This window comes from Filicampus tigris, chromosome 8 (assembly GCF_054856515.1).
Source record: "Filicampus tigris isolate MCC_2025a chromosome 8, RoL_Ftig_1.0, whole genome shotgun sequence".
NCBI lineage: Eukaryota > Metazoa > Chordata > Actinopteri > Syngnathiformes > Syngnathidae > Filicampus > Filicampus tigris.
In genome coordinates this window covers 9,396,213-9,420,259 of record NC_141224.1, presented here as the reverse complement: position 1 = coordinate 9,420,259, position 24,047 = coordinate 9,396,213, and the positions used below count along the sequence as shown (strand labels likewise).

Here is a 24,047-nt window from a genome sequence, read left to right as displayed (position 1 = left end):
CAAACTATTACGGCGGTAATGACTATTCGAACACAATATAATTAAATGTTACTTCAAAATAAAGTTTACTTTTAAAACTATATGGTTTGTCCATAATTGGAACACTACATTTCCTTGTTAAAAAATAAACAATAAGAAGATGAAATGTGAATGAATTTGTGCAATTTTGGTACATTGGCATGTTTGCATTTGTGTGTGTGTGTGTTTTTAGAATTTCAACGCTACCAAGACACTTACTGGTGCCTCCACCCACCACACACCCCACCCCAGTCCAAATATTGAAAAGGAACCACACACCGAGTACACGTGACTTCCAAGATGTGGACTCCGACTACCGCGCTCCTGCTTCTCCTGCTGCCGGTGCTGCTGCTTACCCCGGCCCTCGTCGACAGCTACCGGCCGGTCATCATCGTGCATGGCATCTTTGATGGGCCCAAGCAGTTTCAAAAGTTGGTTCTCTTCATCAATAAGGTCAGATTTTCAGATTAAACGTCATGTGTAAAGTTTCACGAACCTCTCTTGTATTTGGTATTATATTATGTGATTTGGGTAAATTAAAAAAAAAAAAAATTCAAATGGGACATTTTCTTAAATAATTGTTGTAATTTAAACACATAAGCAAATATGCTTAAATGTATTTATTTATTTATTTTTATTCTTATGAAAGTCCGCTAACTTAATGCTAATGCATAATGATAAACGGCAGATACGGGCTAACGAAATTAGAATAAATATTACAGTAATTATTAAATAGCTTACATTTAAACACAGGAGGTAGCAACACATGAAGACAGAGCATACAATACTCCCAGGCAAGTATTTGTATCTTCTCCAAAAAACAACTAATATTACTGCAGCTTAGTTGCGACAGTCTACTTTGTGTTACGCAATATATATGACTAATGTGTATAACATCGTCACCGTTACGCAGGGATCACGTATGTCCAAATATGGTCTACTTAATATTTTTTCCCGTGCATGCACTTAACAGAAACAGAAATGTCTCACTCCAGCAAGTTTTGTAAGGCACAGGCCAATAAAGGCTCCATAGAAATTGACTATGATGCGACCAATGGAGATAAAGTAGGGAGACTTAGGAGAGAACCTTGTGGGACACCACACAACAGCGGAATGAAGGTTGAATTGCAGCTCATTGCAGACGCATCCTGGCACAGAGGTGACAGTGGTAGACATGTACAAGCACATGTCCAGTCTCAAGCCACTGTGGAGGCAGGTGCAAGACTTCCAATTGGCGATCGAGCCCATCATGAGGAAGGCAACAGATGGGGTACACCTGCTGTGTTTTTCGCAAGGTATGAAGCATGCACACACATGCAGACACACGCACACACTTAAATATTTGTATTAATGATTAAAACTGAAGTCAGATGATAATAAGGACAAAGGTTAGCCAAACCACATACACAACACACCTTTTCATCACTTTGTATGTCTGTGTGTGTGTGTGTGTGTGTGTGTGTGTGTGTGTGTGTGGGGGTGTGCATGCGTGCGTGTGTATGTGAGTCAACAAGACAAAATACCACTTCATTAGGTAGTAGATTTATTCAGTCATTTTATTGTTTTTTAAGCTATATTCTATATTTATATGCATTTGCATAATATTTTACAAGTTAATAAGTATTATATTGTCTCATAGAGCAGCTTGAGGGGTCCATCTGTGCTTCCAAAAAATGAGGAAACACTGATGTTATTTAGTGTTCAAATTAATTTTAGCAAATGTGACGACCGTATTATGTGTGATATGATATTAGTAAAAATGCTGACCAATATTTGGACAAAATATTTTTTTTAAGCAACTGATTTTTCATTTTAAATGGTTAAGAGAAAGTGGAAAAACTTTAAAGGAATGATGATAAAGATGATGATGCTCATTGTTTGTAACATGTTTTTGTCTTGTTTTGTTAAAGGCCATCAATATATTAAAGATCAATTATTTTTGTGCATGTTCCTTAGGTGGTCTAATATGTCGAGCCCTCCTCTCCACCACGCCCAACCATAACATCCACACCTTCATCGCGCTGTCATCGCCCCTGGCCGGCCAGTATGGAGGTCAGATAGCCAAGCACAGCTAACAGCATGTCCCCATCATTTCAAGCTCACCTCATTGCTGTTGTCCTGCACAGACACGGACTACCTGCAGCGAGTGTTTCCTCACTACATGAAAGACACGATCTTCCTGCTTTGCTACAACAGAGTGGGACAAAAAGTGTCCATTTGCCAGTACTGGAATGGTGAGCAGATTGTTGAGGTATCAAATCAGAGTTCAATTTAGCATGTTACTGCACAAGTGAGCCAAGATTTGTTGATGTATGATGTAAAAATGTAAAAATAAGTGGCTAGTGCCATTTTTGATCCAGTCAACTGGGACAGACTCCAGCTCAGCCATCACCATAACAAGGACTAGCGCTACAGAAAATGGATGGATAAATGGGTTGTTTTATGGCATCCCACAGAGATCATTATGAGAAACCCTGACGTTGGGATAACAATAATCAATTGGAATAATAATTGTGTCTATATTCCACAGATCCTCACCACAGGTCGAGTTACTTGAAAAACAACAAGTTTCTTCCACTGCTCAATGGTGACACACCTCACAACAAATTGAAATGTAAGTGTGATCTCACACAATTCACAATTCCTGATGTTGTACCATGATGCGTACATAACACACAATGGCTGTGCTGAGAATCATTCACTCATTCCCTACTCCTTAATCATTAGATTTTTACATATTTCATTAAAACAAAAAAAAACATAAACATAAACAACTGTACTTGTAACAGTACGACAGCATTCAATAGTTTAATTATTCAACACAAACAAGAATTAGCTAGAATTAGCTAGCATCAAGCCAAACCGTGACTATGCGGGAGTTCACTCTATATAGTTGATTAAAAAGTAGAAAAAAAATCCAGATGTAGTGATTTGGGGGTACGGAATGTCTAATAGAAAGTTGGTGCTTGGGCACGACCTTGTAACATTTTGGTGCCAAGCAACTATGTTCAAGTGAGGGGAGGAGCTTCTATTGCACAACTCAAAGCCCTTTTAAGGGGGTATGTTAATTACTTGCTGTTCTGTTTTGTGTGTTTGTTTGTTTTTTTGCTATTTGCGTCTGGGTTCGGTTAAAATATAAACTAATAAATCACATAGACACATTCCCAACACCACTACAAAATGTCCAATGTAGTACATAGTGGATAAGGAGGGATTCACAACACTGCTTATTGGTTAATATTGTGATAATAATAAATAATATTTCTATACCTTTATCTCAGCCTGGAGGGAGAACTTCCTACGTATCAAGAAGCTGGTGTTGATTGGCGGACCGGACGACGGCGTCATTACTCCGTGGCAGTCAAGGTTTGACACTTATCTCTTCTATTTGGATTATCCTGTAATGATTACAAAGATAAGTGGACTGAAAACATTTGTGTATGACATTAAAAGAAGAATATATGATAACATTCATATTTCAGGATAATTTTTTAAAAATCCTACTCTCTGAGGTGGACAAAGCCGGCGGTCCACATTTGTCTCGTTTCTTTCTTTAAAGGGGGAGTTTTCAATTTTTAAGTTGTTACTAAATGAGTGCACATTTGTTCTTATTTTCCAGTGGTGTCTATTCCAAAAACGTTGGAAGCACAAGATAACTTATATTGACTCATGTCAAATGGTTTCAAGCAAAAACAAAAGAAAGGGCCTCACTGTTTTAGTACTTTTAAAAAAAATGTTTTTCCTCATGTCTCAAAATGAAACCACTTAATGACAATAAAGAGGATGTTAGACACCCGGTGCCATTTCCTGAAATAAAGCAATATTTAATTGGGGCATGAAGAGGTTTAAATGTTAATACCCGTTTCCTTTTTTTTCTGCAGCCACTTTGGATTCTATGACAGCAAAGAGCATGTTGTGGAATTGAGGAACCAAGAGGTACCCGATGCTTTCACTTTAGGGTTTCATTTCACTTTTCTCTGTTCCCATCCACCACATCTGCCTTTATAGATGTTCATTAGTGCATACTAATACTGAACGATATTGAAAAACAATCAATAGCAATTATTTCCTCTCAATATTATATTTGTGATTTAATATGCAATTATTTTTTCATCGTGCTCTCTCATGTATTTTTTGACAAACACAAGCAACAAATTAATCTGTATTACAGTAAAAAAAAGAATATATTTATTATGCATAAATGTTTTGGTCTCATAGGCTATGTTTACGCTAAAATAAAGGCAAACAAACCATGAATTTATATATCAAAGACATTTTTAAATCTACTTCTATTCTAGCACTTTGACTCTTTTAAGCATTTACGAGGACAACTTCACAATATTCTACGAAACAAGTGTGACATAAACATTAGTCAGGAAGTCATTACAACAATAATTCAAACAAATATGTGGCTTTATCACTTCAACTTTTCACGTTGCATAAATCAGTGAAATGTAAATATGGACTGCACTTCTTGAGCACTGAACTTATCTAGACATCGTTCACTAATGAAATGAATAGAAATGACATTTCCAGCTCCCCAAAAAGACTAAAATACCCAACCCCACAATGTTTAGACTTTAAATACTATGGTGTTGTATTCTAGAAAAATCATACAATGATAATATAATCAAACAGAATGTCAAGAGAATGGCAAGAATTAAACAGTTTGTGCATCATCATTTCTTACATTAATGGGCATTTTGTGTCTGAAGTGTGTGCCTTGGCCACCAGGGGGCAGTACAGTATATTCAGAAAATAAATGTACATTCCATGATGAAACACAGAAGTAGATTGTACAACTAAGCTGCAGTAATATTAATGATTTGTTGCAATGGATAAAGACTAGATTCTTGTGGTTTTGTTGTTTGCTCTTTCTGCATGTGTTGCTTTTGTTTGTGTTCAGATACAATTACTTTAAGGATTTAAGACTACTGAGAAATTGAGGCTAATTTCAGTAGGCTGTCTATGATGTTTCTCATTGAGTGTTAGTGTTAAGATAGCATACTTTCATAAGACATAGTTATGTGTCTCGGTTAAATATATAAAGTATAACTATAAAATACAACAATATAAAATATAACTTAAAATTAAGTCTGTGTTTTGTTTAGTTTGACAGTAAACGTAAACTGGCAGGCGGCACGGATTGAAGCAATCACTTTCAAAGAAGTGTTCCATGTGTTTTAATGGTTTGTCTTTTCCCATTTTATCTGTGAATTTGTCTCTCTAAGTGAATTTCTTTACCTGTTGACAGTTTTACAGGAATGACACCTTCGGACTGAAGACGCTGAGCGCTCGCGGTGATCTGTCGCTGTGCCTCCGTCCCGGCGTCAAGCACATACGCTGGCACTCCAACTTCACCGTGTTCATCGACTGCATCGAGAAGTGGCTCACTTGAACGGAGAGAGGGGGAAATGGAGAGCTGTTTGAGAATTTATTAAATAGCCTTTATGTCCATCTTTAGGCCCATGTAATACATTATTTGTCCTCACTTGTAGGCCAATTCAGCACATAAGTAAGAAGATATGGAATACAAACTCAAATGGCTTTCCATATAGGGGATAAGCATCCAGCTTTCAAATTGGATGTACATGTTGATACTGCAGTAAAAAAGGGAGAAAAGGGAAAATGTAATTGTCAGGATTCTTTGCATTTTTCATTAAAAAAATCAATTGTATAATTCCTTGTATAAATAAATTCAACAGTGATTTTTTCCTAATGAATTTGTATTTGAAATTTTTTTTCAGAATGTTGTGAAAATGTGATATCTTGGTTTGTGTGCCTTTTTGCAGGAACAAAGGAACCACGTTGACATGCAATCACTATGAAAACACAGTGAAGTTTTCTCACGGTTAGATTTGTAATTGAATGATAAAAATAAAAGCCAATTTCCTTCCATTTTCCATTTTCCATTCATGGACAGCTCTCTTTGTTGGTTCCACCTTTTACGAGTATAACTTGTACTAGCACTGTACTTTCTTTTTTTTTTTTTAAGTCATTACTTTTTATTCCTTCAGTTTGTTTAATTTGCTTTTAAATGTCTTTAACTCTCTTGTTGCTTTTAAATTTTGGACTTTTAATTTTGTGAAGCACAGAGTTACCTTGTTTATAAAATGCACTATATAAATAATAAATAAAGTTCCTTGCCTATAAATGTAGATTTCACGGGAAACCCAGTCACTCACTTCATGTGGATTTTTCTGTAATACTGTAAATACATACAATACATACAAACAGGAAATAGATGGATATATAGCTAGCTAGCTAGATGGATGGATAGACAGAGGGAGAGAGAGAGAGAGAGAGAAATTTATGTGGCATGGGTATAGAGCCCTGGAGAACTCATTTTAAGTTTAAAAAGGTAATTGAAAATGCTAATGCTAATGTTAGGTAAAAACAGCAATATAAACGGACATTTTTAATTCAATCGTAAATGTGTGAAAATATTTTATTAAAACAGCGGAATACACATGAATGTTTCACTTCGGTCACTAGTGTATTTTGAACTTCACCTATGACCCTGTGTGTTTGTGGTGCCATGCCCACCTGCCAAGCCCCATTGTCCTTCTCCATCTCACCCGGATGCTACAGCAACCAATTCTGACATTAATCCAGCGCCGGCTCACTTTTCCGATAATATTCAAAGAAAATAATCAAATACCAAGTACTGGTATTAAGGAGGCGCCATTTTCTTGATCACTTAATATTTACTTAATACATACATCATTATTTGTTGGTCAGGTAATGACCACGCCCATACTGCCATCTAGCGGACATTAATGAAATGGCAATCAGGACGTCACATCCGGCGCTTTGGCCTTTTTTATCTTTTATTTGAATTTATTTTTGAGGGGGCAACATGGATTTATGAACATCTTAAATTCGGGTTTAAAGTTATTATTATGACATAAAATATTGAACATAATTTTTTTTTTTTTTTTGCTGGCACGAGCCCCCCACAGGTAGGCCTGGTGACGTAACCACAAGGTGACACCCACTACCTCTCCTCCTCCGCGCTACAGTGAGTTCAGCGGAGTTGAGCCGCTTCAATTCACTCAAAGCAGTGGAGATTGGTGGAGATTCCTTTTTTCTCCGCCGGGAGGTTACTACTTTTATGGCTGCATATCATTTAATAAGTCACTCGGGGTGAAGACGGACTTTTCCCCCGTCCAAGCGGAGCGAGCGTCAGCTATAAAGGTAAGGTTTGGTTTGTTGAACAGGAACACTTGTTTTCTTGTAAAGGTAACGACGTGGCTCTAGTTTCTCGCGCGCACGGTGGTTTCAAGTACCCTCGGAAGAAGCAGAAAGTCTGCACTATGACTTGACAGCTGTTTTCTGTCAATGTTTGTGTGACCGTCTGAATCGGTTTAAATGTGAGATTATATCTGCACTGGAAGACAAAAGAAAATACGTTTATAGCGGTAGACGTGACTATGAAAGTTTCCCGATGACCAAGATTCCGCAGCGCGGTCAGGGGAAAAATTGACTTGACAGACACTTCATGGACTGTCCGCGTGGCCAAAAGTCGACGTGTCGCGTCGCGTGAGTTCTTGTGAACATCGAGTGAGACTTTTCAACTCGTGACTCTGTAAAAGAAATTTGGTGTTTCGTCAGTCTTTACCATTATGTCGATCAACCGATCAATAATGACGGCAATAAATGGAAAACCTCAGCGGGGATGTCATTTCCGATTTTATTTTGAAATGCCATTGGGCAATTCCGCCCTTCGACTCGTCTAGCACTGATAAACTTGCTACATTTTCAAAGGATTCAAATGCAGTTTGAGTCACTCACTATCCACTTGAGTTTTGACTGTACTGTAACAAATACAGGTATGTGCTGCATAACAAAACACCAGTGTGTGTGCGTGTGTTCGTGCGTGCGGGCGCGCGTGTGTATTCCACGGCTGCAACTAACGATTATTTTAATACTCATTCACTGCCACTGACAGCTTCAGATGCCAATTCAATATGCATTGTAACTGGGAGGCGTTGTATGTAAACAATAATTGATGAATCTGTCTATTTTTTCGATTAATCGTAGAAAACATTTGTCATCCCCATCGCTTTATTCAAGGGCCTCATTTTAATTGACATAAAACAAATTGTGAGTCACTTAATGGTTTGGTCCATAACATGCCAGAAAATAGGCAAAAATGTTGAGCATTGTTTTCCAAAGTAAAAGCAATTGAATCCTCTGAGCCTGCTGTGTTTCTGGGCAATTTGCTAACTCATGTCAGTGAGTTAACTGATTCAACTGAATCATTTGAGTAGGTGAACCAAATGAATCTGGAAAAATTCCTATCGATACCTGATTCGAGTCTGTGGTTGAACCGCTTCTGCTTCATCAACCAAGTCTGCAGTGTTTCTGGTGAATCCGCTCACTCAAGTCAATATTTCTATTTTGTGTATTTACAGCAGCTGCCAGGATGTCGTCTCGAGGTCCAAATGACTTGTGTGTAATATGCGGAGGAGTTCTTCAGGGTAACCACAGGCGTTGGCTGTTTGGGGGCCAGCACAAGAAGACGAGTCAGCTTCAGACCCCCACAAGGTCACTAAGAGGAGGAAGCTTGTCAGGGTCTTCGCCAAGCACTCCTTGGGGTGAGTTTTTGTTCCCTTCTTTACATTTAAGGTCACATGAAGCACTCATTTGAAGCACTAATGTTGGCCTCAACCCCTAATTTGAAGCCCTAGTCTTTCTTTGTAACCGTAATCCAGACTTGAAACCCTAATTTGAAGCCCCACTGTTGGCTTCATATCTTAATTTGAAACTCTGCTTCAAACCCTGAGCCAGGTTTGCAATCATAATTTTGAACCCAAAACTCCAAATTGAGACCATAGACCCGTTTTAAAACCCTAATTTTGGATTGAAACTATGATTTGAAACACTAACACTGGCTTCAAACCATGACCTTCGTTTCAACGCCCATTTGAAAGCCTAACTGTGGCTTGATACCCTAATTTGAAACCATGATTTTTGGCTCCAAGTCCTACTTTCAAACCTTAATCAAGGTTTGAGACCATAACACAGGCTGAACCCTAATTTGAAACCCTAATGTTGTCTTGACACCCTTATTTAAAACCCTTATCCAGGCTTCAAATTTGAAACCTTAAAAACAGATTTCAAACCCAAAATTGAAATCCTAATACAGATTTTACAGCCTATCCCAGGTTTTCTAACATTAAACCAAAACTAGGCTTCAGTATGATTTCAAAGTAGGGTTTGAAACTTGTTTGAAACCACAACCCAGGCTTTAAATCTTCATTTGAAGCCAAACCTAATTTCAAACCATAACCCAATTTTAAAACCTTAATTTCAAATGTTGTCCCCAAATCCTAATTTGAAACCAACCTTTGTTTAAAACCATAATGGAGTCCTGAAACCATAATTTGAAAGCGTATCCCCACTTTAAGACCTTATTTTGAAACCCAAATGTTGTCTTGAAACACTAATTTAAAACCCTAACAAAGGCTTCAAAACGTAATTTTAAACACTAATTTGAAATCCTAACTGTGCTTCAAACCCTGAATTGAAACCCTAATGTTGGCTCCAAATCTTAATCTGAAACCCTAACTTCAATTTGAATGTGCGTGTGTCCAGGCAGCATGTCCTCCCTGGTCTCGTCTTCCTCCCTGTCCAAGTCCCAGCTGTCCCTCAACTCTCCGTCCAAATCGTTGGACCTCCTATCGGTTCTGACGCACATCCTGGGCGGGCCGGTGCAGCGCGGCGCCGGCCGGGGGGAGTTCGTGTGCGGCAAGTGCAGCGCCGTCCTGGAGCGCGTGTTCAAATTCGACACGGTCATCGCCAGGGTGAGGGCGCTGTCCTCGGAGAGGCTGAACAAGCTTACTCAGGAACGAGACAGTGTCCGGCGTTGGGTGCGAAGCAGCTACGTCCACAGGCACCCTCGGCAGCAGGACGAGGAGGCAGGCGCAGACGAGGACAAGGACGACTACAGGGACATGCTGAAGGACAACATGGCTCTGGCCGAGTATGAGTGCTGGTCAGACAAGTGGGACACGTGTCCTTACTTTATACGAACAGGTAACATGCTTCCAACACTCTTTTGAAACCGGAATACAGGCTGGAAAAGCATAACCTTTGCTTTGAATCCTCATTTGATTCATTACTTTATGTGAACACAATGAAATAAACTGGAAAAAAATACTAATAAATATGTAAAACAGCATCAATAAAATAGATAAGGAAAAAAAGGGCAAGGGCAATAGATTACATCATTCAAAATCATAACTGAAATTTAAAATTTTTACACTTTTTTGAAACCCTGATCCAATCTTGAAATCTTAATTTGAAACCCTTTTTGAAACCACAACCGTATCTTGAAACCGTAAATTCAAACCCTAACCCTGTCTGCAAACCTAACCCCACTTAGTAACCCTAACCCTAGTTTAAAACCGTAATTTGAGACTCAAATCTAATTCGAAGCCTTAACATCAAACACTAACCTTGTCTTGAAACCATAATTTGAATCCCTAACCCGAAACCGTAACCCTAATTTGAAAGCTATCCTTTGCTTGAAAACCTCATTTAAAATTTTAACTCACACTTGAAGCCCAAATTGTAACTTGAAAACTTAACTCCTACTTGAAACTTTAACCTGCTGTTTAAGACCTTATTTTGAAACCCTAAACTTGTGTTGACACCATAATCCTTGTTTGAATCCCTAATCCAGATTTCAAGACCTAATTTGAAGCCCTAAAACCTTAATTTAAACACTTACCCTAGTTTGGAACCGTAATTGTAAACCCAAATCGAATTTGAATCCATAACTTCGACTTGAATCCTTAAATGTAGTTTAATACCCTAGTTCTGAAAAACTAACTTTGTCTTGAAACACTAACCCTTTTTTGAAGCCCAAACTCAGGCTTCAAATCCAAATTTGAAGTCCTAACACTGCCTTGAAACCCTAATTTGAAACCTTAAAGCCAGATTGTAATCTTAACTGTAGTTTACATTCCTAGTTTGAAACCCGTACCTGGTCTTCGAATGCTAACCCTAATTTTAAACCATAATCCTATCTTGAATCCCTAATTAGAGCGCATCTTGAAAGCCTAAAGTCTATTTGCTCATTTGTGCACCCTGCAGGTAAAAGATGCCGAAAGGGTCAAAACTGCGAAGGCTGCGACTCTTTGCGCGTATCCGACTCGGATTACGAGTCGGTTTGCGGAGTTCCTCGCCGAATGCCGTACCAGGCCTTTTCTCCCCTGCCTCTGTCCCGGGACAAATCCCAGAGCATGCCTCTCCACTGGCACCGAATCCCGTCCACCTGCTCCAGTCCCGCCTCGCTGACGGCGTCCACCTTCTCCCTGCGCACCCAATCCATCCAGTCTCTGGACTCCCTGGAGGGCTGCGACCCGTTCGACTCGCCCGGCGACCACTCGGTCACTTCGTCGCTCCTCAGGGAGCTGCGGCATCTGGCCGGGAGGCCGGTCCGCTCGCCGGCCGGGAGCAGGATTCCCGTCCTGGCCGGGATGAGCAAGAGAAGGAGTTCTAGTGAGGTGACGTCCCCTGTGGTGAACAGGAGCCTGAGCTTTGGGGAGAATGGCGATCACCGCCACGGAGAAGAGGAGGATGATGATATTCTGATGGAGATGAAAGATGAGTTCCTTCCACTGCATCAGCAGGTGAGACAACAACTGAAATATTGCCAGGGACAGAAATGTTGTTTAGAAAATTAAATGTCTTCTAAAGGTTGTGTGTAAAGCGTCATTTTAAGTTAAAATGTGTTTCTGAGACGTGTGCTGCAGCCCAAACACCTTCTTAAACGTTAAATATTGACACAGTTGGTTTTATCCGGGAACAGCCGAGCTGGTGTGTACTCGTTGGACAACTTCTCAATTGCCCATCTGTTTGAACACCAAATTATTTGTCCAAGCAGAGCGCCTCTCGCAGGCTCCACCAAGTGATCAGGCATCTGCGTGGGCAGCTAGACCAGGCTGAGGCCCGCGTCAGGACCCTTGAGGCCCAGCTGGAACCCAGAACACCCCAGGATGACGGCATCAAGGACTGGAAGCACGTAAGCATTCATAATAATGGTTTTAATTTCATGATGACAAACTTCAAAGGGTATCCCTGTCTTGAAACCCTAATATACATAAATACTTAACCCTGTTTTGAAGCCCTAACCAGGACTTTAAATCATCTGCCTGACACACAAATGTTGGCTTCGAACCCTAATTTGAAACTCCAACCCCAAACCTTAATTTCAAACACCAACCCGCCCAGGGAACCTTAATTTAAAGCCCTACTTCGGCTTGAAAGCCTCATTTGAGATCCTAACATTTGTTTGAAACCCAAATGTACGCTTCGATTCCTTATTTGAAACCCTAAAACTGGAAACCATAACCCAAGCTTGAAACCCTAATTTCAAACATCAACCCAGCCATGGGACCATAATTTGAAGTCCTACTTCATCTTGAAAGATTCATTTGAGATCCAAACATTTGCTTGAAACCCAATTACAGGCTTCGATCCCTAATTTGAAACCCTAAAAATCAAAACCTTAACCCAAGCTTGAAACCCTAATTTGAAACCTTAGCCATTATTTAAAACCCTCAAACAGACCTGAAACCCTCATTTCAACCCCTAACTTTGCTTTGAACGTCTAACCTTCGTTTCAAACCAATTGAAAGTTTCAGTGCTTAGTCTGTGTCTAAAATGGACACTTAGCGGCACCTTCATTAGGTACACAAGCTTTCTAACCACATGAACTACAATGCACATTTCTACATTTTAATCTTAGGCAGGTGTGCCCAATTGAATGGCAGGTTATAATACAACACACAGCAGCCACCCCGGGCTAATGTGTTGTTGACACAGGCACACAAGTACACAATGCGAAGGAATGAAAGGTGTGAGCACTGTGTGTTTTGCCTCTAGAAGGGTGTGCCGCTCTTTTTTTTTTTTTTGCTCATTTATAGATGGCAGAGCGTGCACACGCACACACACACACACGCACACACACACACACACACACACACACACACACTGAGTGGAATCCTGGCAGACCAGTGGAGTTTGCTCTGGGCTGATTATTACTGACACAAAAGACACATATCTGTGACCGTCAGTTAAAAAAAAAAAGACATCATAAGGAATGCATGTGAATGGACACAAACACGTTTAAACAAGTTAGTTACCTAATTACTATAGTTTGCATGCACATTTGCAACGTGATTCATTTCTTTATTTAGTATTTAAAAAGAGGCAAAAAGTCAAAATAGCATGTAAATGTTCACTCTTTCACGCAGAGATCCTGATCATCACATAATGAGAGGGTGTCGGTACACTAATCGTGGTTTGAAGCCCTAACTTGAAACCCAAATGGTGAACTGAAATTATTATTGATTTGGCTTCAAATCCTAATTTCAAAACAGTAATCTTGGTTTGAAACTCTACTCCCTGGTTCAAACCCTAATGTTGGTTTCAAGTGCTAATTCAAAACTCCAAATCCCAGTTTGAAACCCTAACCCCGTCTTGAAACTGTTGGCTTTAAACACTAAGGCCCTAACCCTGATTTGAAAGCTAATTTGAAACCTTAACTCTGTCTTGAAACCCCAACTTAAAAAAGTAACCCTGTCTTGAAATCCTCATTTGTACTCCTAACCCTAGTGCAAGATTGAAACCTTAACTTGAAACCCTAACCCAGTCTCTAATCCTGACCCTGGCTTCAAACTAGGAAATGTTCGATACCAGTACGAGTAATTACTTTTGTGTACCCACCGATAACAATACATAGTATACCACTAGTACGAATGATACCTAAAATTTCAATTAACACAATGACAGATAATTCTGAACGCTCTTTCTTTTTTTGTGGTGCACTTGATGATTCACCGATGTGTCAAACGGCCGCAGTGTAGCACCACCTACTGGCAAGGAAGACACTCGATGTCAATCTTCTTTTTTTTCCCTTAAGTATCGTTGGCTGGCATCAGCTGCCTTTACGAGCACCAGATACTTTGAAATAAGGCCGTTATTGGCCTGATACGGATACCCGGTATCAGCACTAGCCCAGCTCTTCTTCAATCCCAATTTTAAAACCTTAACTTGCAAAATTGAAGCCTTAAACCTGCCTTAGCACCCTAACTTGAAACTGTAACCCTATGTTGAAACATTCTGGCGTGAGACCCTAATTTGCAAACACTAACCCTGGTTTGAAAGTTTAACCATGGCGTGAAAATATTTTCTTCTTCTCCTTTTCAGCTTGTGCGTGAGGGGGACGCTGTCTTCCTGCTGCCCGGCCTCGCTCGCTCCCTGCACAGTCGGGATCGGCTCATCCAGGTGAGAGATGATGAGGACAGACAGACAGACAGATGATAAGCTCTCTGGAATGTTGTTTGTCTGTGTGCCCGCCAGCCTCTTCCTACATGCTGGAACATTGAAGTATTTTTGTTGTTAAATAGCAAAAGAGAATCATTCCTTATCCAATATACTGTAAAGTGCCTTACATAGTGAGTCAGTCATTTTGTTGTGCTGTTGGAATGTGTAGTAGAGGCATAGGTCAGCCCCTATTTCGTGTTGTCAATGTATCCCACAATGCATCTTGAAGAGTAGTGAACAACCGGTCACTAAAAAAGGAATATATCCCATGATGCATTGCTCCTATGTAGAAAAATCATTGTCCATTCCAAGGGTATTGCTTCTTTTGTGGTTGGTTTTTTTTTAGGCGCAACAAATTCATGAGTTGTAAGTTGTTCAAATATCCAAAGACAAAGTAATGTGGTTTTTCAAATACACAACATGTCATTCTCATTTGCTACACATGAATACCTCCAAACACAGCCATAGATGCCTCCAGCATGTAGACAGCCTCATTTGTTTATCATGTTCCTCATTTTGTGTTTTCTTTGTCTGTGTGTGTGCTTATGCTTGTGCTTGCGTGTGTGTGCGTGTGTTGTCCTCTTCCGCAGGAGTGCATGAGTGTGATCAGAAAAGTGTGTGTGGAGGGTGGAGGAAACAGCCAGCTAGCAGACGAGATGGCCAACAAACTGAGCGAGAACCTGAAAGATATTGCCAATGACAACAAGGTGAGTGAACCTGATGGATAAAGATAAACACTGAACATCCCAACCTCAAAACACATTCATTACAGCCCCCTCGAGATTTATTGCAAAAAAAAAAAAAACAATCTCAGAACAGGGCTTGTATGTGGGAAAGTTAAAACATAAATAAATAAATTATCCCCCCCAAAACAGCTTCACATATCGACAAAAAAGTAGGTGCAAAAAGTCATAAGACCCATGCCTGAAATTGAACAAGAAGTCAGCCATTTTGGTTTTAAGCAGCCATTTTAGGCAAATTTCAGGGCTCGTATGTTGATTACCTCCTACCAGGGAATTCAAGGTGCAAGTACAAATCATCCCCTTGACAGTAGTAGTAATTAAAAATGCTACACACAGTTAAATATTACACTATATGTGACTATTTTCTATAATCTTCATCCAGGTTGCCATGGAGAGCTTGGTGCGTGAATTGGCCGAGAAAGAAAGGCGTCTTGAGGAAGAGGTGGCTTCCTTGAAAAAGGCGGCAGGAGACCGCGAGAAAGACCTGGACACACTCAACATGGTGGTGCAGTGCAACCAGGACGTCATAGACGTAAGCTCATTCTTAAAACATCGGGGAAAAGGTTACATTTATCGTGAGGTTTCACTGTTCAAGCTTCGTCTATGTACCTTACAGGATCTGCGTGTGGCCCTGGGCGAGAAACAGCGCCTCCTGCAGGAGTTGGAGAAGGAGAGGGAGGTGTGGAGGCAGCGGGAGCGAGCCCTCTCTGCCACCCTGCATGAAAAGGACGAAGTGGTCCGAGTCCTCAAGGTGGAGCTGGAGAGCTGTATGAAAGATGTTCAGGTATAGATGGACAAAAAAAAATAGAATAGTACGAATACAATTCGCTTTATTTGTAGTAGATTAGTTGATTATTGATTTTACTTTTTATATCTTACTTTAGTTTAATTTTATTCAAATCGTTTTCCAATAGACACGTTTTTCGATGAACTAAGGAATGTAAATAAAATCTAAACACAAAAATAAGTAATGAAAATATTAGTGCATTTCTTTTGTCTACTTTATTTCCTTTAACTTATTTCCTATTGATAAAATAAATGCCTGAAAATCAAATTTAAATGAAGTACAATAGAAAAATGTGTGTTCTTTTTATTTGTACTTTATGTATGCAATAGCAATACGCAATGTTTCTCATTAGTTCCTACACTCCCCCCCCATAATTTGTTTACCCATAAATAAATCTCATATTGAGTTGGTAAAATTTGTGAAAATAAATGATAAACCATGGACATAAATATATTAATGCATTTCTCTTATTTATATTTCTAATATACATGTAATTTCCCCCAAAATGCTAAATATAAATAAAAACATTTTCTTCCCTTAATTTGTCGTATGATAAAATAAAAATAATAAGCAAATAGGAATGTGCAGATAATAACAGAAAGAATTGTAAATATGAATGCTTTTCTTTTAATGGTTTAATTTGATCAATATGTAATAAAGTAAGGAACACAAATTTAAAAACCTTTAGAGAAATATAATACATAAAAGATAACACACTTGTCCCTTAACCATATTGTGCCTTTTGTAATCATTAACTGTCATTACCATGGCGACCATTTGACATTCCTCCAGGCTCTCTCTGACTCCGTCATTTGCCAAGGCTTGGAGGGGGGCGGGGCCGAGGCATCCCTGGCCTCCCAGCTCCGGGACAAGCAGAGTCGCCTGGCGGCCTTGCTGGAGGAGCGAGAGACACAGAGTGCCACCTTGTGCCAGGAGGTCACCAAACTCACCAGCGCCCTGCAGGAGTACCAGAACGTCGTTCAGGTGCGAGCACTGTGGGCCCTAGAGGAAACAGTTGTTACATCTGTGTGGGTTTTAATCCGAATGTGATGAACAGAGTCAGCAGGAGAGCTACGACCGGACGACGTCTGTTCTGACGGCTCAGCTGACGGACGCCAGACGGGCGCTGCGTAACGAAGAGCGGCGCAGGAAGGAGGCCGAGAGAATGCGACACAACCAACGTGAGGACGGAGAGAGGGCCGAGCGGAAGCTGAAAGACAGTCTGGACAAGAGGGACCAACTCATACAGGTACACATCATTATTTGGGGAATTTTATACAGTGGACTAAGATAGTTCCTCTAAAAAAAAATCCTAGTAATTAGGGTGTTTTCATGCAGATACATAGAAAAGAGTTTCACAACTAAAAACTATTTACCTCACCTACAGTTACCTACAGTACTAGACTTGCCTACAGTAACTATAGGTGACTCAGTAACTGTAGTAATATTAGTGTTTTTTTTGCTGAGGATAAATAAACCTGTAAATATTATTTCATTGTGTATTTACATACATATGTTGTACCGTTTGTGCTCAAATAGCCGTTGCTTAAAGCAATATAACACATAGATGCTAATCATTAACCTGTCAAGGGTATTTCCCGTTATATATTAGCATTAAGCTAGCACACCTCAAGTCAAAGTTCTGTGTTTGTTTGAAATACAGAATGTGCAACTCGCTTAGTTTTTGGTTTAGTTTGACATTAACTTAAGTTAATTGCCAAACATTCGAGTTTTCCTTCATTGCGTGTGACCAATAAAGTTTGATGACTTGCCATGAAACCATTTGGTAGTTTTTGAAGCTTACATTTTAGGTTCACGCAAAGATGTGATCATGACAGTCTTTCTCCTCTTCATAGCAAATTCTTCAGGACGCTGAGGAGCGCGACCGTCAGGTGGAAGAGCTTCAGCACAGCTTTCAGAAGAAACGAGAAGAGTGCGTGTCTGCTGTCAAACATGCGCTGTGAGCGCTGTGGAAATGAACCACAATATGAAGATGTTGCACTTTTACAGTGGTACTACTTATTGTAGTGTAATTTAGTTCTATTTATCTCCACAGGTTTGCACTTTGACCTGCCAGTTTCGGGTACAGCATCTAGCTATACGTCTCAGAACTAGTGAGTCAGCCAAAATAGAGATGTTTGATTTAGAAAATTAGCACATCACTGTTATTTTATTTTCAATACTACTGTCAATGAATGGTTGTATGTCATATCAGCTTTTTTGTCTGGAGTTATGTACCAAAACGATCTTTTTTAGAGGTACTGTGGTCCTCTGCTTTTTATAATTGACATGTTTCTTCTGGGCACTTTTTTCAATTTTCCTTCTTGTATGAATGTAATGTCTGGGAAGTTAGTTATTTTTTTTTGCTCAAGAGAATTAAACACTCTGATCCAAATGTCTCAATTGTTTAATGTGTTTCGGAGATGAAATATGAACTCAAACTTCCTCGATATGACGGAATTGTCCAATCACTGAACAGTTTGTCATGTTTCTTCCGGGATTGTTGCTATGATATCACAACACTTGGCTCCGGACAAATAAGGTGAATTTATGTTATTGTGTTTTTTTTTTTAAGTAGGGAATGACAGCTGAAATAATTAAGTTCCAAGTGTTCCTGAAGTTATATGGTGCTGTCTTGTTTATCTTTTTCATTTTGTGTCGAAATGTTCTCTAAACATCCACAATACGACGTCATTGCGCTAAATGTCCAATCACCAAGCAGCTTGAGTGTCCGGTTTCTTTCAAGTTTGTTGCTAAGACACCACAAAACTTCACTGCGTACAAAAAAGTTCTCACGGGAATAACAAGTTTTGTTTTGTTTTGTTTTTGTCAGAGGGTTAAACTTATTTTAGAATGAGAAGGACAGCAGAAGGTGTGAAGTTCCAGGTGGTTCCACTGGGTTCCGTTACCGTAGGTCCGAAAACCTGGCGCGACAGTACGCTGCGCTCTATCCGGCGGGCCGAGCGCCTGGTGCGGCAGACCCGAGCAGGACCAGCCGCCGCCATTTGGAGTCAGCCGCGGAGCTACAGCGCCGCTAGTGGCCACGCCGCGCAATGCAGCGAGAAAAACAAGATGACAAGATCTCGAACTACCGCTTCAACCGTAAGAAACTCTGAACTTGTTTGTGCTCTACATTACATTTCAACATTTAATAGAAATGATGTCACTGTGTAAAAATTGAAAAAAGAAAACAAAATATCAAAATGACACCAAATAGATCGAAGCATATCGGAGCACTTCCGAAATCAAAAGTCCTGTAATATTTCTTGCATTAATTTCTCTTCCCCTCCTAAAACCTGGTTAATTTGAATGTTCATTGGTTTTATTTCAATTTATCAAAATAAAATTTCATTTAATTGATTGATTGTTGATTGATGGTTTACTGATTAAAAAAAATCAAATTATCACTATTCGTTCGTTGATTGATTTCCTGTAATCAATACAGTGAAAAATGACCAGTAAGTAAATAATTTTATGTAGGGTGCTGATATTTAGTTGAATGCTTGGTTAGTTAATTATAGTCAAATTAATGATAATATTTGAATTAGAATTTTAATGAGATTTTTAAAACTCGTCTTGAAGTACATTTTTGTTCTTTGGCTTTCGAGTCATCATGAGCCTCGGCATTGTTGTAATGTTTTTTCAACAGCTCATCGACAAACCCCCTCTCCACTGTAATGTTCCTATTGTTAAGATGCCTAAAAAAAGTTCCTTGCGGATGCCCACCACCCCGTTGCCACCCTCCAGCCTCCGTGAGCACTGTGCAGCGGCTAGCGTGGCGGCGGCGGCCGAGTACATGCGGCGAGTGCGCGAGGTCGAGGTCCGGTTGCGCGCGGAGGCTTGCGTAGTGAACCAGGAGGCCATCAAAATGGAGAGGGAGCGAGGTCACCTGGAAAAGATGTTGCGCAGCCTCCAGGCTGGTCTGGAGGTCAATAGGAGGAGTTGTGAAGGGAGAACCAAGAGGCCCTCCGTCTCCGAGACAGTGAGTGTACAGACACTGGGTCATTGACAATTTAGAATTAAACACATCTCTAAAGGATTAATTGATTAGCAAAATACTTCTTAACTAATTTGATAATCGATTAATTGTTGCACCTCTATGGAGTCTGGATTCTCCTCGATGAAGTAAATGACACTGCAGTTCAACCTGCTTTAACCAAACTGACTGTTTCGTTTAACCCAGTGGAGACTTGAGCTGTCAGCGTCCCACGTTTTGTATGTGACCCTGCATGTGGTCTGGTTACAGGAGCGGGACGGTGCCGATTACCTGCTTGCCCTAGAACGGCGAGAGCTGGTCCGGTTGAAACGAGATCTGAAGGGAGCGCTGAAGAGCACGTTGACTCAGCTCCAGGTTATTCAGTCAGTGTTTATCCACTGGAAAGGAAACATCTTACTTAAACGACTTTGCTATCTCTAGGCTTTGGTTCAGAGCAACAAACATCTGCTCCAGTGTGCAGCTGAGCGGGCTCGAGTCCTGGAGCTGCTGCCTCATACTGGCTCTACCCAAAGAAGCATCCAGAACCTCTCCACTGTAGACCCCCTCAGCCCTGTTACACCAGGTCACAAATGGGGCTACATTAAGCGAGAAGTGAAACCTCTAATCTTATGTGCTGATCATGGTTTTCCTTTCAGAGTGCAAACAAGTTCTGGAGTCATCCGTTTTGACGGTCACCCAGTCGCAGCAGCTAAGGGAACATGTCAGGGAGATGCTCACCACCGCCATCGGCAGGCAGAGAGAAGTCCACTGCAGCGTCAATGATGGCCTAGTGAAGAAGGTGGCAGAGACGGTCGGTCTGCAAGTAAGTGGATAGCTTCTTTCATGTGGATTAATGTATACGGTTCTGGTGCAAATATGTACAAGACAAGACTGATAAATGTCTATTCAAATAACTTTAAACAGATTTGAGCTATCTTTGATGGCCATTGAGCTACAGCCAGAATAAAGCAGCGGTCCAAACTTGGAGTGCTTCAGGGTTCTGTACTTGGTCAACTGTGATTTTCTCTTTGATTAATTAATTATAAGAGAAATGTTAAAAATCTTCCAGGCTTTTAAAATTTTTTAGTTATCTTTAACAGCTTTTGAGCTAGAGTCGGAATACAACCGTGCTCTGAACTTCATGGAATGCCCCAGGGTTCTGTACTTGGTTCCCTTTTATTTGCCCCTTGAATATTAGAGTGAAATTTAACAGTCTATCTAATACAGTCTAGTGGCTTTTAACAGAATTGAGCTATCTTTGACGGCTACTAGGCTGGATTCGGAATAAAACTTGAACAAGTGAGGGTAAACGGTTCAGAAAATTGATGGATGGAAGGAGTGCCTCTGGGTTCTTTACTTCATCGCCTTTTATTTCTTCTTTGATTGATTTATTGAGTGTGAGACCTAATTACCTACCCGTCCATCTACCTGCAATTGTGTCTTAGCAAAGCTTGACTCTGACAATGGCAGCCACCACACAGGCAGCGTTCCGCAAGCAGAGGGAGGTGGACTCTATCCGATACTGTCACGGCAGAGCACAGGTGGGTGACTGGCCTTAAACGAAATATCAGAATTCTTACCTTTGCCCCGCCTTTATCATCTGTGTTGTTTCAGGGTCCAGAGAGCAGCGCTGACTTACTGTCCAGGGAGAAGCTGAACAGACCTCTGGTGCATGTTTATCAAAGACACCCAGGGACTCATTTACCCGAGGCTTCTAGACTCATACAGGTGCATCCTCTTATCTTATTTCACAAGGCACTGCAAATGAGAATTTGTTCTCAGTTGAAGTATTTGGATAAATAAAGGTTGAAAATAAATACATTTAAGATAAATAAATAAATAAATAAATAAATAAAGAACAACATTTTAGACACAAATACTGAAATTTCGATTCACATACAATTAATTTTTCATGTATGTTTCAACAATATTGTTGCATGTAGAATTAGAACTGCAATTATGAGTTGACCAAACTCAAAGGAATGCCCCATGGCTCTGTGCACATTCAACTTTTAATTCAGAATTCTATTCAATGTGCACTGTAAACTGAGTCTACTATATTTCATCAAATTTTGTCCCCGACTCCAGTAGACACCATGTCCTAAATAATTGTGTCTTTATTTTATTATTTTATTCTATTACTATAAAAAAAATGCATAATTTTAAGATTAGGTTGTCTTGTGTTATTTCTCATTATTTTATCTGTGCTATTATTGTTATTGTGTATTTATGTTTAATTGTATTTATTGTCTAACTAGTATTTCATCATTATTTGGTTCATTTTAATTCACTATTCTTTAAATCACGTAGATTATTAAAAATCATATCATTTGATTATAATTTTATATTCATACAAAACATTAGAGTATTCGTAAACCACTTTCAATGAGTCATTGTTATGAAGTAGTTTATTGTACAATTCTTCTTGTTTGGATTATTGTATTGGATTTCTTTATTTTTTCTTTATTTTTTTACAATTTCTAATTTGGTTTTACATTAGTTATTGACAGAAACAAATAAAACGTACATACTGTAGATATACGCTATTGTTCACATGTGTATTAAAGAGTTAAGTTACTGGGAGCTAAATGTACTTTCCCTGCTTCCCCCAGGGTGGCGCTGTGCTTCAGCAGCGTCTTCAATCGTCGGAGGACGAGCTGCTGAGCCTTCAGAGGGCCTGTCAAAACCTGACCAAGCAGCTGAGACGCAAGACAGCGGCGGCGCAGGTGGACGCCGCCGTCGTAAGGATGAGGCGCCAACAGGTGGACAAGCGAACTGTGCCCACTTTCCTCCACCAAGTGGTGCACTGGGGCCACTTGTCTTGTGTTCTGTAGATGTGGACCTAGAAATGGGTGCTTCAAAGTAAAACAGCAGACTGCTTGTGTTTTTTAAGGCATTGCTGCTTTTTAGGACTTTTTGGTGTGTCTACTCATGATAGACATGCCTACCAAATTTTGTGTTCCTAAGTGAAACTGGCTTCTGGGCCTGAATTTTCAATCAATCAAATTTTGAGGCACTTCCAAGATTTATTCAACTTGACTGCCATGCTCCGCCCACACGTAATGATACACAATTTAGTATCGGCGATCTCGCTATAGGATAATGTATGCACTTCGCATTTGGTAGTCATAATTTGAAGGACCCCAGAAATAATCCCTTCAAACCAAAATAGCTGAGTCTTTTCTGGGATGGCTTCTTGAGACTTTTTTGGTAGGTCTATTCATGCGAACATTTCATATTGCTGACTCAAACTGGCTTTTTGGGTGCTTAATTTTACAAAAACTGCAGGGTTGCTATCGTGCGTTACCATTCATTTGCACTAGGAGATCTTCGGAGGACCCAATCCTAAAAGGCCCACTTCCTAGACGGTTTTGGGGCATGGCTTCTTGAGACTTTTGTGAGTCTACTCTCAGTAGACACGCTTACCAAATATCATGTTGGTGTAAGTCAAACTTGCTTTAGGGGCTTAATTTTACAAAAACAATAGGGGTTACTATCGAGCCAGACCAGACCCAAACCTAAACAGCTCACTTCCTATGTGATTTCAGGCATGGCTTTTTGTATTTTTTGTGGGTTTACTTATGATGGATATACCTATGTTGCGACAGACTATATTGTTCAATGATGTGGATCCAAAAGCAAAAAGGAAACAGACGATAAGAGTTGAGTTAGGATTTAATGACAAAAACGATAGCACAGGTTTAAATTCTAACCAGGATGAATACTGCTATATTGAATATGGTAAATAGTTTTATATGTCCGTATGTGTTTATTTCAATTTTTGTAGATTATACCTTACTGTATTTATTGCAAAGAATTGAGCAAACAAAGAAAAAAAATAAACAGATCCTAATGTGATCATAGAACATCAGATCAGATTGTGAAATTGAGTATGAACATCAAGTTTTTAGCCATTATGAAGTGGACAAAAGTTTGCTTCTGTTTTCTATATTCAGCGCCTGTCATGAGACTGCAGGTCGCCTGACCCCAAACTGAATGTTGCTCATTAAGACGCCATGCCATGATTTAATAAAGCACGAACATGACTTCAAAATAGAACATTTCTCCCGCACCAACTCGCCCGTTCATCTTAAATCGAGTTTAACCACTGAAGCATTTTCCTCACTATGAACATTTTGGTAATACTGCATGCCAGGCTGTCCAGGCAAACGACCCTAATGTC

The 24,047-nt window shown here is 39.9% G+C and overlaps 3 protein-coding genes across 8 annotated transcripts; all 3 read left to right on the top strand.

The window, feature by feature from the left end:
• The first annotated feature begins 316 nt into the window (after positions 1 to 316).
• LOC147143379 (lysosomal thioesterase PPT2-A-like) lies at positions 317 to 5,737 on the top strand. Its single transcript, XM_086038033.1, has 8 exons — positions 317 to 471; positions 1,160 to 1,313; positions 1,975 to 2,070; positions 2,145 to 2,252; positions 2,549 to 2,632; positions 3,300 to 3,384; positions 3,900 to 3,954; positions 5,273 to 5,737. Exons 1-8 carry the CDS (start codon positions 319 to 321, stop codon positions 5,414 to 5,416), a joined length of 879 nt encoding a protein of 292 aa, XP_085894159.1. The 5' UTR covers positions 317 to 318; the 3' UTR covers positions 5,417 to 5,737.
• A 1,288-nt stretch (positions 5,738 to 7,025) lies between these two features.
• On the top strand, positions 7,026 to 18,283 carry LOC147143378 (uncharacterized). 4 transcript variants are annotated; one of them, XM_086037472.1, is made up of 13 exons: positions 7,658 to 7,850; positions 8,436 to 8,618; positions 9,619 to 10,059; positions 11,122 to 11,660; positions 11,915 to 12,052; positions 14,242 to 14,319; positions 14,949 to 15,065; positions 15,484 to 15,633; positions 15,718 to 15,885; positions 16,681 to 16,872; positions 16,946 to 17,137; positions 17,745 to 17,821; positions 17,945 to 18,283. In XM_086037472.1, the coding sequence occupies exons 1-13, from the start codon at positions 7,793 to 7,795 to the stop codon at positions 17,955 to 17,957; spliced, it is 2,346 nt and encodes a 781-aa protein (XP_085893598.1). In that variant the 5' UTR covers positions 7,658 to 7,792; the 3' UTR covers positions 17,958 to 18,283. The 4 variants fall into 4 exon arrangements, with proteins under 4 accessions (XP_085893599.1, XP_085893600.1, XP_085893598.1 ...); XM_086037473.1 differs by lacking the exon at positions 7,658 to 7,850 and adding an exon at positions 7,026 to 7,215 and having other exon boundaries at positions 17,745 to 18,283; XM_086037474.1 differs by lacking the exon at positions 7,658 to 7,850 and adding an exon at positions 7,328 to 7,560 and having other exon boundaries at positions 17,745 to 18,283.
• A 364-nt stretch (positions 18,284 to 18,647) lies between these two features.
• On the top strand, positions 18,648 to 22,705 carry tektl1 (tektin like 1). 3 transcript variants are annotated; one of them, XM_086037479.1, is made up of 8 exons: positions 18,648 to 18,990; positions 19,583 to 19,870; positions 20,135 to 20,239; positions 20,306 to 20,447; positions 20,521 to 20,687; positions 21,310 to 21,405; positions 21,479 to 21,592; positions 22,477 to 22,705. In XM_086037479.1, the coding sequence occupies exons 1-8, from the start codon at positions 18,742 to 18,744 to the stop codon at positions 22,696 to 22,698; spliced, it is 1,383 nt and encodes a 460-aa protein (XP_085893605.1). In that variant the 5' UTR covers positions 18,648 to 18,741; the 3' UTR covers positions 22,699 to 22,705. The 3 variants fall into 3 exon arrangements, with proteins under 3 accessions (XP_085893605.1, XP_085893604.1, XP_085893607.1); XM_086037478.1 differs by having other exon boundaries at positions 19,538 to 19,870; XM_086037481.1 differs by having other exon boundaries at positions 18,863 to 18,990; positions 19,636 to 19,870.
• The last annotated feature ends 1,342 nt before the right edge of the window (positions 22,706 to 24,047 follow it).